The 18,198-nt window shown below is 40.6% G+C and overlaps 1 protein-coding gene across 7 annotated transcripts in view; it reads right to left on the bottom strand.

Moving 5' to 3' along the window:
• Nucleotides 1–2,747: 2,747 nt before the first annotated feature.
• Nucleotides 2,748–18,198, bottom strand: part of LOC114153457 (PQ-loop repeat-containing protein 1) — a 31,429-nt gene continuing 15,978 nt past the window's right edge. For 4 of the 7 annotated variants that reach the window (XM_028032023.1, XM_028032043.1, XM_028032016.1 and 1 more), the window contains exons 4-5: nucleotides 17,486–17,702; nucleotides 12,820–14,519 (exon numbers count right to left, since the gene is read on the bottom strand). In XM_028032023.1, the coding sequence (XP_027887824.1) occupies nucleotides 14,306–14,519; nucleotides 17,486–17,702 (431 nt within the window). In that variant the 3' untranslated portion in view covers nucleotides 12,820–14,305. Of the gene's footprint in view, nucleotides 4,058–6,446; nucleotides 7,049–12,819; nucleotides 14,520–17,485; nucleotides 17,703–18,198 lie in introns of those variants that run through there. The other 3 variants (XM_028032050.1, XM_028032058.1, XM_028032067.1) reach the window with 3 other exon arrangements.

The following is an 18,198-nucleotide window of genomic DNA, read 5'->3' as shown; positions in this document are numbered from 1 at the left end:
CTTTTTCTCCACAAGTTCAGTAAACGCTCGCTAATCCGCTAGCAGCTAAAGCTTTGTTTGGCGAGGTGGAGGTCCTGGAGGCCCGGATCAGAAAGTTAACACCATCAGGAACATTTAGTAAAACCTTCCATAAAATCCAAACGCAGAACAGACTGACTTGATCCAAACATGGTAAAAATCCGTCCCTCTGTGGTGGGGAGGATCAACTAATAATAATAATAATAATAAATACTTTTCTCTGAAGCAGCGGCCGATCGGCTGTGAGGAAGAGAAACTCCAACCGAGCCGAACCTGTGACCCAGAATCTCTGCCGGGTCGGCGCCGGTCCATGATTCGGCTGCAGGAGTAGCAGCTCCAGTCGGGTCCAGTAAAAAGCTGCTTTCACATCAAACTGTGAAACTTTACTGAAAATGTCTTAAAGTTATAAATTATTTCATAGCTGAAGTTTGAAACATTTGGAGTTCAAAGAAAACTTCTGAAGATTTGACTAAAACCAACTAAAATTCATCATAACGTCCGTCAGCAGGATCCTTTCTTTAGACGTTTTTAGGTAAAAAAAGTATTAAATTTAATGGGTTAATTAGTGAGAAAAGGAGAAACGATTGTTTTATTGGTAACAACCTGAACAATTTAACAGTAAACTCTGGTTTAATTTATTTGATTTGGTGCAACATTTACAACCAGAAGTTGCCTTCGATGTTTGTCCAGGATCTTCTGACATCTTTATCTTCACTCAGGATGAAAAATATTGAAATATTTTAGCTTTTATTATTTACAGAAATTAATTTCCCAGGAATTTAAATTGAAATATTTGTTAATAAATAAAAGTTGTTTTTTTTATTTTTTACATGTTTAAAGTGTAACTAACCCCCCCCCCCCCCCCCCCCCCCGCAGTTAAAGTTTGGCTCCGCCCCCAAACTAATATCCCACCAAAGTGGGCGGAGTCAAGAGACCCTGGGGGCGTGGTTATTATGGGAATGAGGGGAGGGGCAAGTAGCAATGTTGCAATATTTAAAGACTTTTCAAACCCTGTATTTTTGTTAAAAAAGCGACAAATTTAGCAACATTTTTCTGCGACTGAAGCTTTTTATGGCGACATGTGAAAGCCTGAGTCAGTCGGCTGTGAGCAGCTCAGTTAGGAGACAGATGACAAACATCAAACCGAACTGCAGAGGCGATCTCTTTTCAGTCTTTATCAAATATGACGCATCGATTTTTCCAGAGGAGAGGAGAGTCCAGGCAGGTTTTTGCTGCGTCTGCTTGAGAAAAACTCCTTTATTTAAAAAGATTCTGCCTCTATAATTAGGAGGAAAGTTGCATGTTGGTCAAACGATAAAATTATTATTAATAGATGGAGGAGCAACCAGAGACCTGGAGAGCAGGTGAACTTTTTCCGTCCAGCTCATCCATCATTAACCAGGCCGCCGTTCGGCTGCCATGTTGGATGATCAGCTGACTGATGGACAGGAAGTGACTCCGGCAGGTTTCCTCTGAAACAGCCGGACTTCATCACAGCAGAGAACCAGACCAGCTGCAGGTTTTCTGCAGACACACCAGCTGATGTAGGAAAACAATTCAAGCTCCAGACCGTCCAATAAATCATCAATAAACCACAGAGAGCCTCCCATCTCCCACTGTAACCAGTTTAACCAGTTTAACCAGCAGCTGCAGACTAAAGTGTCACATTTTTCCATTTCCCTCTGGAGCCCAACAGCAGAACCGTCTGAGCCGATTCAAACGTTTCCACGATTTATTTTCAGCTTCGTTCGTTTAAATGAAGGAATTTCAGACACACACACACACAGGGACAGAAACACACCATAAACACACACAGGGACAGAAACACACACAGGGACAGAAACACACCATAAACACACACAGGGACAGAAACACACCATAAACACACACAGGGACAGAAACACACACAGGGACAGAAACACACCATAAACACACACAGGGACAGAAACACACACAGGGACAGAAACACACCATAAACACACACAGGGACAGAAACACACCATAAACACACACAGGGACAGAAACACACCATAAACACACACAGGGACAGAAACACACACAGGGACAGAAACACACCATAAACACACACAGGGACATAAACACACACAGGGACAGAAACACACCATAAACACACACAGGGACAGAAACACACCATAAACACACACAGGGACAGAAACACACACAGGGACAGAAACACACCATAAACACACACAGGGACATAAACACACACAGGGACAGAAACACACCATAAACACACACAGGGACAGAAACACACCATAAACACACACAGGGACAGAAACACACACAGGGACAGAAACACACCATAAACACACACAGGGACAGAAACACACACAGGGACAGAAACACACCATAAACACACACAGGGACAGAAACACACCATAAACACACACAGGGACATAAACACACACAGGGACAGAAACACACCATAAACACACACAGGGACAGAAACACACACAGGGACAGAAACACACCATAAACACACACAGGGACAGAAACACACCATAAACACACACAGGGACAGAAACACACACAGGGACAGAAACACACCATAAACACACACAGGGACATAAACACACACAGGGACAGAAACACACCATAAACACACACAGGGACAGAAACACACCATAAACACACACAGGGACAGAAACACACACAGGGACACACACACAGGGACAGAAACACACCATAAACACACAGATTTCAGAAAATCTTTTTAAACACATTTTATTCTCCTCAGGAATATTTAACTGTTTTCACCAAGAGAAAAATAAACTGCTGGCTGTTAAATCTGACGTTCAGTTCACAGGTTCAGGCTGAAAGTTAATAAAAATAAATCTTGTTTATCAGCTGGAGGCGTCAGAAACACGCGGCTGATTCGCCGTTTGACGAGTGACTGAATCCGTCAAACCTAATTTATGACCCATCAAATATAAACTTTAACCATATTTTACATTTTCATTGGGTTTTTTTTCAGTTGATAAATATAAAAATCGTCTCATGATAGAAAATCAGGTCAGAGGTTAACGTGCTGAACTTCTGATTATTAATAATATATTATTTCCGTCTTTAATGCCCACAGCGGATATAGATCTAGGTAACTCAGTACTATAGCTTCAGAGTACAGCGGCGTGGTTACCATGGAAACAAACAGGAAAGGTGAGAAAAACAACATTAATGTCTGTTTCCTGTCATTGTGCTGCCATGTCTTCAACTCTTCAAATATTTTAATCTAAATTGTTTAGAAAACCATCAGCATTATTTATTAAACAAATATATTCACTGAAATATAACAGAAAAACTACAAATGGCCCAGAAATGTAAACAACATGCTAAATATTTATTTCAACATTTTCCACTGCTTTGGTTTTTAAAGCTACAGATGGGAACATCTGTGTTATGTACCATTGATGTATTAACGCTCTATAAAAATAATAAAAGTATAAGTTTAAAAAAAACAAAAAGCTACAGATGGTTCTGCCTTCACACAGCGACGGTTTTCTGATTTGGTTTTATTGCTAATTAAAACGGTTTATGATCCGCAGAACAAGAGCTACAGGTGAGCTGATCGATCCCAAATATCAATACTATTGATACCAAGTCAGTATCAGATTGATACTTTAGTTTCAGATTCTCTAAAATTTTATTTTGTTTTTGTGTTGCAGTTTCTCAAAAAATGTTTTGATTTGATTTGTTTCGGTTTAAATTCAGTCGGACCGACTCCGTTAAACTTTGTCCAAATTCTGTTTCAAGCTATAAAAAATATGAAATATTAAAACAGAAAAATATCAGTGCCACGAAGATTAAAAAACGTTTAAATTCAGCATAAAATTTTAAATCCTGGAACTAAAAATAATGTTAAATGTTCAGTGATTGTGATAAAAACCCTGAATTATTCTCTGAACTTTGAGCCGCAGACGGACGAACCTTCACCGGATCCAAACCGGATCCAAACCGAATCCAAACCGAATCCAAGCCGGATCCAAGCCGGATCCAAGCCGGATCCAAACCCGATCCAAACCTCAGTAGATTTGGATTTATCCTCAGTAGAAGCTTTCCCTCACCTGTATGCTATACAGTTACTGCAAGGGTTGTGACTGACGGCCTTATCAGTCACCATTAACTCTATTCCCTAAGAGTTAACAAGCCAAGTGAGCTATTCAGATCCTCACATCTGTTTTTACTAACTTGGCCATAGGGCCATCCTACTCCGTTGGACTGGGCCCCACGTTGGGCGCCACTTGTTGTTGCGCAACACCCCCCCCCCTCCTTTCTGTCTCTACTCTCTCACTCTCGTACTTCCTCTTCTGAGAGGGGAGATGTGCTACCAGCTCTCCGTCTAACGGGTCCGTTGAGTTTCCTAAATCTGCTGGGATTTACCCTGTCCAGAACTGAAGTAAACTCTGTTTAAGCTGGTTTCCAGAAACGATTCGCCTGGTTATCTGACGGCCTACATCCAGGTGTCCCACCCTTCTTCCCCCTGTGAATTAGCCAGACTGAGCAGCCTACAGCCAACTAGTTTCACAGAGCACACCTGTTAACGGTCGCTCGTTCTCTATTTTACAACTTGCATTTGTTATTGAACCAGGTAGGTTTTAGTGACTCGGTCGAGTCCCAAGGATGATGTTTTAAATATGGGCTACCAGCAACCTAAAAACATTTTCCACCTCTTCCTCTCCAGAATCAAACATCATAGCTATTTTACAACCATCAAAGAACTTTAAGGCGACTCATTAACTGAATGTCCACAACATCTTTTAGATTTTCTTTATGCTAAATATTTTATTAGTAAGGCATTTTTGCAAGGGTCAGTACAGCTTAATTCAGTAGCAGAAATAATCAAATAAGTAAAATCAATCATCTAGTCTATCTTTCCCTACTGCTGACACTGAGAACTAAAAAAGGGAACCTTTGAGAGAGACGGACGGAGTTTGGCGCCTCGAACCCCAGACCTGGCTTGATGATGAAGAAGGTGTTGCAACAGGAGGAAGATGTTGATCGATGAAGGCCAGGATCTCCGCAGGTCTGATGAGCCTCCTCTCTGCATGGATGCTGAGGTCACACAGGACTTGGTGCTGGCAGGAAAAAAGGCACCAGTTCTTCTTCCTTGTCTTTGTCTTCATCTTTGTCTTTGGGGTCAGAACCCAGCCGATGAGAGAAGTGCGATTCGAAGCCACAGATTGTGGGCCAGACGGGTTGGTCTCCATGTGCAGGACAGTCTCCGGCTCCGTGGCCCCGGCTCTTCTTCAGCTGCAGAGTTCTTTGTCCATCTCGATCTTGGCTCGAAGCTGCCCGGAGGATCCAACGAACGGTTCCTCTTTTGCACCCACCTTATATAGGGTTCATCTGTCTGCTTAGACAGATGATCTCATATCCGTCACTGTCTTAAGAGACATCATGTCATGATGTCTGTGCCAATGTCTCAGGGCTGCTCAACCTCCTGTTTCCATATAAGGTGCTGATCATCTCTGCTCTCCTGTTAGTTCCCCTTTTTCCCTTCCTGTCACCTTTCACCTACCATCTACCTCCAACATATCAGTGATGTTTAATTGCAGTTTTATAACCTTTTACACCATTTCAAGTTCAATGTCAAAATCACATTTATATCACATTTATTTTCTTTAGCTTCTCTGATCTATCATTCATTTATGATTTTATAACCATAACTTATTAGTTACTCTTGTTATGATCTTAATGTGAGTTATTACAGATGTTTTTCTGAAAAGAAACCAAGAATAATACATGATTCTAATTATTTACTACTAAAGTTACAGTTACTTGTTTTTCTTGTAGGTGTTCTCACAAATATAAGTGTATTATTACAAGTAAATCAATATTAATATAAGTATTTTACTTTGAATCTTATCAAAATGTTTAGATTTAATTTTTTAAAACTTTCATGCTTTAAAATAGTCTCAGCTATTTTTATAAATCTGCAGGCTGGAAACTTCCTCTTTTTCCAGGAAACCTGCTTTTCCTGTTTAATGACTCTCTCTGACTGACTATGATTTCTTATGATTAGATAGAAAAAAGTAGAATTAAAGCAAAGTTTGCATGAGACAAAAACAACACACACAACTAGATTTATTTTATTGACACTTAAGTCTACTGTTGGGCCTTGATGTCACTTGAGTGATTCATTTTAAAGATAACTTTATTTATTATTACTGTTAAACTAAAATCTCCAGCATGGGGAAGTGGGATGAGCTCGGATTTTCTTGACACCCCCTCCACGAGGTCAGACCTTTCACATGCTGGGAGTCCATCACCCTCCTGCAGTTCGCCGTCCTCATCCCCTAGAAAGAGAAGAAGTTCGTCTGGCATGTGAAGATGCAGATTCTTCATCCTCAGTTTTCACAGAGGGCTCAGTGTAGTCATCAAAACTCCACTTCTCTTGACAGGATTCAAACCCAATCCAAACCGGATCCAAACCGAATCCAAACCGAATCCAAACCGGATTCAAACCGGATCCAAACAGAAAACAGAACCATCAACATGCTGCAGGCACCCGCAGCATGATGCTGCACACGCCAAGAACCGTCCAGATGACGCATCAGTCAGACAGATGGACTGCGCTCTGGTTCCACTGGTCCATCAGAGGAACCAGTGGAACCAGTGTTCTCACTGGTTCCACTGGTTCCTGCTGGACGTTCCCCTCCAGGATTCCCTGAATGATCCTCAAGGTTCCAATAAATAGTAGAAAATAACTAGAAATGCATTTATAGAGAAAAATGCAGATGTTCAGTTTCTTTCACCAAACACTAAAATCATTTTCTTTGGTTTTCCAGCGTTTAAAATGTGATGTGGTTCTGGACCAGCAGCTCCTGGTTTCCTGGTTCAGCCCAGCTTGGCCCGGCCGTCCCGGCCGTACAGCAGAACCTGCAGCAGGATGGCGGCGTCCAGCAGGATCTGGACCGAACCGCACACCCAGAACTGGGCCGGGCTGTCGTTCATCACGAAGTACGCCGTCTTGAAGGCGTCGCCGACCGTCCAGAGCAGAACCATCTTCACACTGCAGAGAAACATCCACAGCTTGTTATTCATTCATTAAAAACTTTATTATTACCGACGCTGCAAATCACTGAATGTTACCAAATACAACCAGGTTACAGTGGAATATATAAGATCACCGAAAATAAGACAAAAGTAAATTATAAGTAATTTTTCAGCAAGAAAGTTTTATGTGAATAAATCCTTAATATTGATGAAGTTTTAGCTCCATTGGCAGATTATCTCAGTTGGAACAAGACATTTTTTTCATGTTAAAACAGAGAAATTTATTGATTGATTTGCTTAATAAATCAACGTTAAGTAATTATTAATAAAAAACAAGCTCCTATATCTTGCTTCTGAGTTACTTTTGTCTTATTTCAAGTGTGAAAAGATATTTACCCCACAAACTAGACCAAACAAGATTTTGTTTTTTAAATTTTGTACAGAATATTAAACTGGAAGACATTTGAAATATGGCGTTTGAGTCGATGAAGCAGTGAGGTTTTTATTTTTGATGCCACCCTGTTGCAGATTCCTCCATTCATAGAGGGATTATACACCTGCAGGTAGAGACGACCCGGTTCTGCTTGATCCCAAACTAAGACCGGCGTGTGAATGTTGGCCCAGCAGGCTGACCGTCCACCGGGGGAAACTGCTGCTCCTCTCCGACCTTCACCCTCATCAAACCGCTGATCTCCCTTCATGCTAATTTCTTTGCAGGATCATTAACGGGTGGAGAGTAAGCTCCAGCTTAATGGCATTAATGCCGACAGAAAGCTGGTTCTACTGCAGAGAACCGTGACGCTCGGTTCAGACCAAGCATCTGGACCAGCTCACCGACCAATCAGAGACCAGAAAACTCAGACGATCCGTCTAATTGGATGATTTTTAAAACTTAAATCAGACATTCTGGTCAAACAGTTAATAATATCTGAGCTGTGTTTTTTAATAATTATTTTTTACTTTTACTTGAGTGAAAACATTGCAGTGCTGAACTGACTGTTTGGTTCCCGTGTTATTTCCTGTTGCTTTTTGGGGTTTTTAAGTAATAAAATATTTTTAAGAAATTCTGACAGATTTATTAAACTGAAGAGATTAAGAAGTGATTGTGTTATGATTAAAATTATTTAATAAATCAAAGAAACATTATAAATGCATGAAGTTAAGAGTTTAGTTGAATGAAGTGTCTGAACAGAAGCGATTGTTCTGATCCGCTCAGCCTGAGACGTTTTATCTGCTTCATCAGAGGACATTGGAGCTCAGATATTGTTTTATGTCATATGTTTTATATTGCTGCTACTGAAAGAACTGTTGCAAGAACATGATCTCCGTCACATCAGATGTGAATGAAAGCAGCCAGTGGAGTCAGAAAGAAGAAATGAATTTTAAATCTGCAGCGCTCAGAGCAGGAGCACGAACTCCAACAGAAAGAAAACATGATAAACTCTGATCCAGACGCCTTCTCTCAGAAAAGATGCCATCATTCCTGTAAACTGGATGAATATTTAATGACCTACTTGTGATTCAGATTAGAAATATCCTTTATTGTCCCACAATTCAGGATTAAAACTGGATTAAACTCCTGATTTATTTTTTCTCCAAAGCAAGAAGCATTTTTTCCTGAAGTCAGATAAATTATCCAATGTTTTCTGGATAACACTGCATCTATTTATCTTCTGCCTGATGGTTAAACAAACTGAGACGATCTGCTTTGTGTTACTGGTTTAGATGCTCCAGTAAAATCTGAGATGTTTCTCTCAGTGGGAACATTTAGCTGATCTACTGCCACGATAAAAACTCCCAGGATCCCAAACTTGATCCGTCATGAAGAGTCTGCAGGGGAATCAGACCGTCTGGGAGGAAGGAAACCCTAAAGATGTTACTGATGGAAAACCGCAAAAACACCAGGAACTTCAGAAGCGTCTGACCCAAACACACACCGCACCGCGCGCACACACCCCCGCACGCTGGGAGAGGTGTGTGTCCACACCGCCCACACGTCAGAGCGGTGCATGGAGCTGTGCGTGGCTCGGTGCTGCAGCAGGGCGGCAAAGAGAGGAAAATCAAAGCGCAGCTCGAGAAGCCGAGCTGCTCTTAACCCACCGACTATGAATTATGCATGTTGATCGATCCACAGGCAAAAGTTCCCAACCTGACAGAGGAGAGACGGATCCACACCACAAAACGAGCAGAAAGGAGGCCAGGCGAACACGGAGAACGCTGCAGGTTATTGAAATATGACGGGCTGCATGATATGCAACAACAAACATACTAAATACTTTATGAACCAATTCATACTGAAACTTTAATAACAGGGTAATTAATTCATAGCCATGGATTCCAGCCACCCGGGCCACAGACTGTTTGTGCCGCTGCCATCAGGCAAGCGGTACAGGAATATATGGACTACAAGAAATAGACTGAGAAACAGTTTCTTCCCCACAGCCGTCAGAGCCATTACTCCCTGCCGCCCCCCCCTCCCACACATATCATAACCTCGCAGTCACACATACATATCCCCCACCCCCACACAGCCATATTGTTCTGCACTTTGCACTGTCACATCATCTGTACTTTGCCATAATTGGACCTGCTGCTACTTCTTTGGTGTGGTTGAGGGCCTTTAGTTAATTTAGTTGTATATATTGTTATTATTATTATTGTGTGTTTGCTTATTTATACTGTATATATTTGACCTTTTGCACGGGAGCTGCAATGGAAATTTTGTTGAATTCTGTTCAATGACAATAAATGCTATCTATCTATCTATCTATCTATCTAATATAACAACAAAAGACTAAATCATGAAACTTTAACCTTGTCATATAAAGTCAATTTTGCAAAGCTGATTGTGTTCATTAGAGAAAAAGTTCTGCATGTGGAAACTATGAAGATTAATATGAATGAAACATTGTGTAGAAACCAGGTAGCAGATGATATTTCAATGTTTTGTACAGTTTCACTGAAGGTTTAGTCTGACGTGTTGCAAATAAAGAGTAGAGAATAATTTGACTAAATATATGTGAAGGAGCAGCATGTAAAATAAACTGATGAAAGCCTGAAATAAAAATGAAGGACAATGAATAACAGCTGCATGCATCTTGCTTTGTTCGACTAATCTTAAAAGAGCCTCAGAAATATTCTGTTGGGGCGAAAAAAGGTTTTCTTCTTATTATTCTCAGGATTAATTAAGACGCAGCTGTTATCTGTTCAAAACGCCTCGGGTGGATTCACATGCAGGAAGTTAAATATAAAAATTACACAAACAGAAATATGTGAGCTCAGTTTTAGTCCCGACTTCTGCAGAGCTTCATGCTTTTCATTGTTTATGCAGAGAAACATATTTTATATTAATCTGAGTTCTGCGTTTATAAAAACACTTTTATCTCCTGTTAGTTCAGCTGTCAGATAATTTGGTTCAGAAAACGTTGACAGTCTCTGAAGCAGCCCAGACTCAGAGGCCTCCACTGGGACTCGGCTCGGGTTCAAAGGTCACACATTACTTCCAGGTTAGCAGAGTGGCTGCATCCCCACAGGCCGACCCTGAGAAGGTGGAGGCAGAGCGGCCGCTAGCTGATGGCTGCTGCCATGGAAACAAGGCGGGGTGGCCTGAAGGGTGTGACACTGAAAACACAGCCGGACCGAACCGGACCGGACTGGACCGAACCGGCCAGCTGTGAGCCCAGCAGGACCGGTCCTGCTCAGACATGTCAGAGTGGAAGCGCAGCGTTAGCATCAGAGCGGCGCCGCTGCCGTCCTCCGCTCCGGCGCGGTGGAGGGCGGCCATGTTGGGGCAGAGCTGGAAGCTAAACAATAAAAAAATCTAAATCCGGTGGATCAGGAAAGAACAGATCACTGAAACAAACTAATTTAACCTGTTAGCTGCTGATTCCACCTGAGTGACTCTGGATTTAAAAACACCTGAGATGAACCAGAACAGCTTTCCTTTTACACATAACTCCACTCTGAGTGAAGCTTCCTGCCAGAAAGGTTCACAGTCTGAGCTGGAGATAGGCACCAGCACCCTGACCTTTGACCCTGCAGGGACAAGCATGTATAGATGGATAGTTTTAGAAAATATAATAGTAAAATACACATCTAGATGTGCTGTATCCACATTTAAATTTAAAATGAAGAAGCTTATCTCAGAAATGATTTTGTTGTTGTCGGCAGTGAGCACCACTAGCTAAGAAGTTAGCTGCGCTAACCCTAAAGCACCAACCATCAGTTCAGCTAATTTGGCTGAAGCTAATGCTGCAGCGCTAACTTTAACCAAGTAGATATCAACCATGTGTCAATAAAAACATCAAGTGTTTGTTTTATTATCAGCCTTGGTTTTTCGTTTCAGTGTTTTATTCTGTATTCTTTATTTATTTGTTTGTTGTAAAAAAAGTCTTCATCCACTTCAAAATAAAAGCATGTATATAAATGCCTTACTGTTTTTAGAATGAATTTTAATCATAGATCATCAAAACTTTATTCTACTGAGTTTAAAGAACAGCTGAGTAAATTATTGCTTCAGAAATTATCCATAAAAACTAATTCAAGCTAAGTGTGCTAAGCGTTTTCATAGTTAGCAAAAATGCTAAAATGCATTAGCAGAAGGTAGCTCAGCATCGATTGTTGCAAATAAGGAAAAAAATAGATTAGCAACTACAGGAGTACTCAGTGTTGGACTGCAGCTGATATTTTGTCCAATTTTTGATAAAAAATTCAGATTTTTATAAACTGTTTGGATAAAATCCCGACATCAGGATTACATGTTAACAATGCCTTCTCCTACTGAGACCAAGACTTTAAATACTGGAGAGATTTGAATGCATTTATTTAGATTTTGTCAGTAGCGGCTGGTGCTAAAAAAAACTGAGGGGGGCGCACACAAACAAACAAATGAAAAACAAACAAAACAAATCTTAAAAAATAGCACTATTTGAACATGAATTTTGCCCTCCTTTCCTTCTGCCCTGCAAATTTCTCAATTACATTCTTGTTAAAGTCAGTCATCTCTGTGACTAGTCTTTTCTCCATTGACAACATGGCCAATGCATTCAGCCTGTCCTGAGTCATTGAGTTTCTCAGAAAAGTCTTGATTCTTTTCAGAGTTGAAAAGCACCTTTCAGCTATGCTAAGTTTCCCCCAAAAACTTAGCTTCATTGCATTGTCTAGGTGGCTGCGGCTGTTTTCGTGCCGTTTGCATTTTTCTGAAAGATGTTTTAAGTTTCTTACCCCAGTTGTTGTCCACATTGCCTCCGTGCCAGAACTTTGAAATAGCAAACACGGAAAGCAGTAAAATGCATTGCTTAATGCAAACGTAACCGTGAATCGACCTAACGAACTGCAGCTGCGCTAATGAGTCGAATCGGGGATTGTCCAATCACACAATGTTTTAAAAAAAATGAGCCAGTACTGACGCTCTACCAGTAATGACACAACAGAATGGGTGTGTCCGGGACGCAGAGCGCTGCGCCCTGTGGAAAAACCTTAAACAACCAATTAAAAGTCAGCCTCAGATCACCTGCTTGCCAAAAGTTGATGCGCCTACATACACACTCATTAGGACGGCGCCCTGCACATGGGAAGTGTGCACAATGTGAGCAATTAGAATTATGTATTTACTATTTTAATAAATTCTAACATGTCTATTGGACACACAGTATGAATAAATACATTTCTAAGTATTTTGCAGTTCAGAATAGAAATCATTTATTATCTAAACAATTTAAAGGGGGCGGCGCCCAAGCGCCCCCTACTGGCCAGCCGCCACTGGATTTTGTGATTATATTTTTAAAATAATAAATATTCTCCTCCAACCAGCTGGATGGGGACAGAATACATGATTATCTCTGATGGTGGTTTTACTTTGTGTTTCAAAGCTGACACGTTTTCTCTCACTTTATGAAATATTATATCAGCATTACGTTTTAAACTGTGGGATCCTGCCATGAATCCCTGATTCACTCAAACTGGAGTTTTTAAACATCTGTACTTTAAGCTTTTGCCCCTCACTCTGGGGCAATAAAGCACCTGTGTGGGGTTTCAGTGGAGTCATTAAAGACCGGAGAATTAACAGGCTGTACTTTAGTAAACATCAAATCCCTCTGAGGTTTCATGTCCAACTTTATGCAGATCAACAGTTTCTGATTGTGTGCTTATTTCCCTCATTGTTTTAATTAAAGCAGCTGTACGCTTTATTGGACTCTAAATCTTTATGTTAATGAGTTCAGTGTTTGGGAACTCCACTGTGAGCTGATTAATGCTGCATGGAAGCAGAAAAATAAAGCAAACATTTCCACACAGCAGTGAGTTAACATCACACTGAGAGGCGTTTACAGGCATCGTCCAGGTGCTGCAGGTGTTTCCTTTTCACAGCCATGTCCTTCCGTCTCACCTCTCTGCTGCAGCTTCACATCTCCTCTCTGCTCTGATTTCCCCTGAGTCACTGAATCTAAGAGCACTTACAAAAGAAGTCAATAGCAGCGCGGCGTCGGTAATCACACTGTGTAATTGGACATGGCTGACTTTATCTGAGCATACAGGTTCCCAGGGAAGGTGAGTATTTTCTCATCACATATTGCATCAGTCACTGTAAAAACTAGCAGGACTGCAATTAAACAAGCTGATTTTTATAAAAGAGAGAAGAAAAAGTCTCTGATGTTGAAAACATTCAGGTTAAATATTGCAGCCTATCAGAGGAGGTTAAGTTATGTTTCTTAATAAAATTTGCAGCAGTCCGTTTGATCTCCAGGAACATTTGTGTCTTCTTTGATTAATGTTGGAGTAAATGTGTGGAAAAGTGAGAGATGATGTTCTGCAGCTCGTCGTCCGTCATGCAGAGAAGCTGATAAAGTGTTATTACGTGTTTAATCTTCAGTCATCAGAACATCTGCACAGCCTGAGGACATTTTCAGTTTGTTAAATTACTGAGAGCAGAGTCAGCCTGAAAGCAACGCTTCGCTTGGTTCCTCTGTGGAAAATGTGAGCAGGAATTTAATTCAGAGGAAATATAAGGGGAGCTGAACCTGACCTGAGGAGATAACAGGCAGACAGCAGGTAAACATGGCGTCTCTTTCTGTTTTCAGCAGCAGCTTTTAAATAATTTGATTCATCAGACTTGGAAAGGTTGATGGAAACTAGGGATTGCATCAATTAGTCGACTAGTCGATTCTTTTCTCTGCAATGACTTTTTTCTGGGCCAGTTGATTAGCTGCAATCACGGGACAAAACTGATTTTTCCAAGGAAATGAAAGAAGGTGAACTAGATGATTCCTCAGACAGCTCAAATTGTATAAAAACGTAAATAATTTACCAAAGAGAAACTGAAAATTTCAGCATAAGCTACCGCAATAGGGGCGTTGCTTGGCGCGGTGGTCAGCGCATATAGAGACTGTAGACCGGGTATCTGGGGTCCGACTCCCGTCCTCGGTTCGCTGGGCCCAAGCCTCTCTCCCCCGCTCCGCTCTCTCTCTCTCTGCCCCCTTACAGTCAGATTGCTGTCAAATAGTGTCGAAAAAATCCTTAAAAAAAAGATTACTGGAGCAACAACGCGTCATGATGTCGGGCTTTTTTATCCATCCAACTGATCAGCATCACTCTGCGTGTTGAAGCGTCTAACCTGGCAGCTTTACGCTCTTACAAAAATATTTTTGACAACATCTGGAAACAAAGTCCAAGCTTCACTCTGAGGATCTGATGGAGGAGATCTCTGCCGCCGCCAGCATGTCGGCTCAGAGAGCCGCTGCTGATCAGCTGATCCTTCGGGCCGAGGAGCAGCTGGAGGCTTCATTGAATTTAACTGTATCCAGGGGCGTAAATCCATCTCATTATGGGGGAACCATAAACAGGAACATTTCTTATGAACAATTTTGGGGGGTCGGCAAAGTTACAGTGAAATGTAAAGTAAAATGTAGTTTAGAAAGTTTTTAAACCACATTCAAGCTGCAGGACCAAAAATGACTAGTAATGCACATCAAACATGTTTTATTCTCAGTAAACAGCCTGCAGAGAAATAAAACTAAAATTCAAATGTTGCTTAGATACGATTTGTTCTGTCTGATCTAATCTCTGCTGCACCTTTACAAACATTTAAGGCTCTAAATAAAAAAGTTTTAATGAGTAACTTCATCATAAACATTGATTTATTGAAATGGCTCCCAATACAAGTTATGGGCTATTTAAATTATAACTTGTTAATTTGCTTTAATTTAAGCCTTTTTTAGCTTTGCCATGTCCTGGTCACTGAGAACAAACAGGTAGATAGAAATGAATATCTGGGGAATATTATATGTAACATTTAAAACATGAGAGTCTATATAGAAAAATATTCAGATCCTATTTTGTGTTTTTAAAGGTTCTACGTTGAAGACAGTGAGAAATAAAGTTATAACTTTTAGTTTTTTCTATCCGTTCTGGGCCCCCACTCTGAGCTGGTCCACTTCCTCAGCTCCACCTCCAGTTTCAAACTCTAATTATTAACTAAAAGTTAAAGAGCTAAATATGAATGAGATGTTTACTACCTTTGACAAAAAAAGCTTAAAGTTTATGAAAGCAATGTAGCAGTTTTGCTAATAAGGCAGCTTATCATGATTCAAAGTAATGAAATTACTGCAGTCTGACTTTTATTGTTAATGTGTTTCTTCTTTTTGAGCAGTAAAAGTAAATAAAAGGTGTTACATGTCTTTTGCTTTAAGTATTTACTTACTGAAAGGTTTTATGTTTGTGCTGCAGAGCCACAGCTAACAGCTAGCAGCTAACAGCTAACAGCTAGCTCCTCCCTCCAGCGGTTCTGCCAGCCGGTACCGTTCAGCTGCTGTTGCTCCTCCCACACTTTGGACTGAACCATTGTTCTAGTAATGGAGGGGGGACCTAAAAATTAATTCTTATTTTTTCCTGAGATAAATGGCAGATTTATTTTGTTTCTTTTGGCCTTTTCATATTGATATTATTTAAATGTAAACGTTTTTTCAATTATTATTTTTTTTGTTTTATTCTTTCTAGACTTTTCCAAGATTGGGGGGTCCGGCCCCCCCGGCCCCCCCAGGATTTACAGCTATGACTGTAACCAAACGGGATCCGTTCATAATACTGGTTATGTTGGTTTGTGATGTTCCAAAAGCACCATTATGGTCAGTGTCATAATTTGACTCCTGTGCAGCTATCAGAGATCTGCATTAACGGTGTGGGAAGAAAAATAAATATCTATAATAAAGAGCTTCTATTGGCAGTAATAGGTGCCTTACATGCGTAGCTACGACAGCCCCAATAACATATTTGGATTTTAAGTGAGAAATATTTTAATTATTTCAAAGTAACATCAGCAGACAAACTTTAAATTTACAGAAAATAACTTTGACATCTTCATTTCCCCAGCAGCAAAAGAGATTAACCTATTACTTATATAACTATAAAAATAATATTTTCCATGTGTAATGTCATTTAGTTTGTATCATTCAATATTATTTTAAATGTATATTTGTATCATGTGAAAACATTTTCTTCACGTTTCCATTTAAAACATGAACTTTTATTCTGAAATGAAGCAGCTGCTTTGTAACCACAGCTGGAAACAACGACTACATCAGTTTGTGCTGACGATCGATGAGCTGCACAACCAGGAAATAATGGAGATAATCAGCAGGAGGTTCTGTCCCATTAGGGACCAAATGAAGCTCAGAGCAGAACCGGAGAACCGGGCCGGCAGAACCGCAACCAGAGAGGAGGAAATTAAATGACTGAATCAAACCAAACCACCTTCAAGTGTTTCATTGTTCGCTTTGTGTTTTTATTCCTAATAATAATAATTCATTGCTTCAGTCGTGATAATCTACAGTACAAACACAGCAAACATTAAAATATCAAACAGGATATTTATTTTAAAAAGGGAACAGGAATGTCACACAGATTCATTTCTGTTCGACTTTCAGCTAAAAAATCCCAAAACTCGATTAACTGGAACATTAAAAACATTAAATAGAGTGATGTAATAAGGCGTATTACAGGAAGGTTGAGTGGAAGGAAAACCTGTGGTAGAAAAAGGTGAACGAGTTACAAAAAGGTACCAGTGAATAAGCTGATCGTGTTGAATCCAGAACAGATTGTTCCAGAACCAGAAACTACATCAGGCCCATCTCAGGATGCTCCGAGGTCCAAAGTTCTCTTCTTTATGACAATACTTTTCTAGAAACTCCAGTATTTTCAACAGAGATTTGTGATCCACCAGAACCAACAATTATCTGGACTTAAAGAACCTTAGCAGAACCTCAGGCTGCAATGACTTCTGCATTAAAATACTTTGTTTTGGTGGCTTGTTTTGTAATTTTCAAGGTTTCTGAGAAACACATTTTAGTTTTTTGGTTCACTGTGAATCAGTGAGCAGAAATGAATTATTTTGTGCTTGGTGATAAAACCTGAGCCTGCCGCTGCGGCCGTGTGGCTGGCAGTGAGTCGGGCGGAGCCGTACCTCATTCCCCTGGTGCAGCGGTTCTGCAGGTTCTGCAGCAGCTGCGGCACGGCGAGCATCGCCTCAAAGGTCACGGCCAGGGAGCCCAGCGCCTCCACAAACACGGCCGAGTCCAGCAGCAGCAGCGTGAGCACAGCGCAGAGCGCCGCAAAGCCGAGGCAGAAGAGCAGGTAATCCTCAAACGCACTCCACTTCCAGAAGTAACGAACGTCCAAATCTGGAGAGGGGAGAAAAGACATGCAGTTCAGTCAAAACCTTCATTTTAGTTCATAAAATCAGCAACATTTTCAATTCAAAGCCACTTTTTGCTGCTAAATTATTGAATAAATATCTAGAGGAGCTCAAGAACAAAGATATTTATCAGTTTTAATGCATTAGCTGCTACATGTTTAGCATTGAGATGTTAGCATAGCTTCACTGACAGGCTAACTCCTGTTAGCACAGCTTGTACACTTTTTCCAATCATATTGTTTAGAAGCAGAAACAGACGCCAGTTGGACCAGAGAAGAAGCAGATGCAGCAGTGCGTCTGATTTACAGGCGTACTAGAAACTAAATATAAAGGTTCCAGTGGATGTAAAAAAATAAATAAAAAGTGATTAATTGCATTCAATTCTGAATGCAATAAATCCAAGTAAATCCTTGAACTGCACCTCTTTTTTGTATCCACATATTAAAACCTGTAAAAAAAAACCCTCATGTTCTTAAAATATT

The sequence above is a fragment of the Xiphophorus couchianus genome, chromosome 2 (genome assembly GCF_001444195.1).
Source record: "Xiphophorus couchianus chromosome 2, X_couchianus-1.0, whole genome shotgun sequence".
NCBI lineage: Eukaryota > Metazoa > Chordata > Actinopteri > Cyprinodontiformes > Poeciliidae > Xiphophorus > Xiphophorus couchianus.
This window is presented reverse-complemented; position numbering and strand designations above follow the sequence as displayed.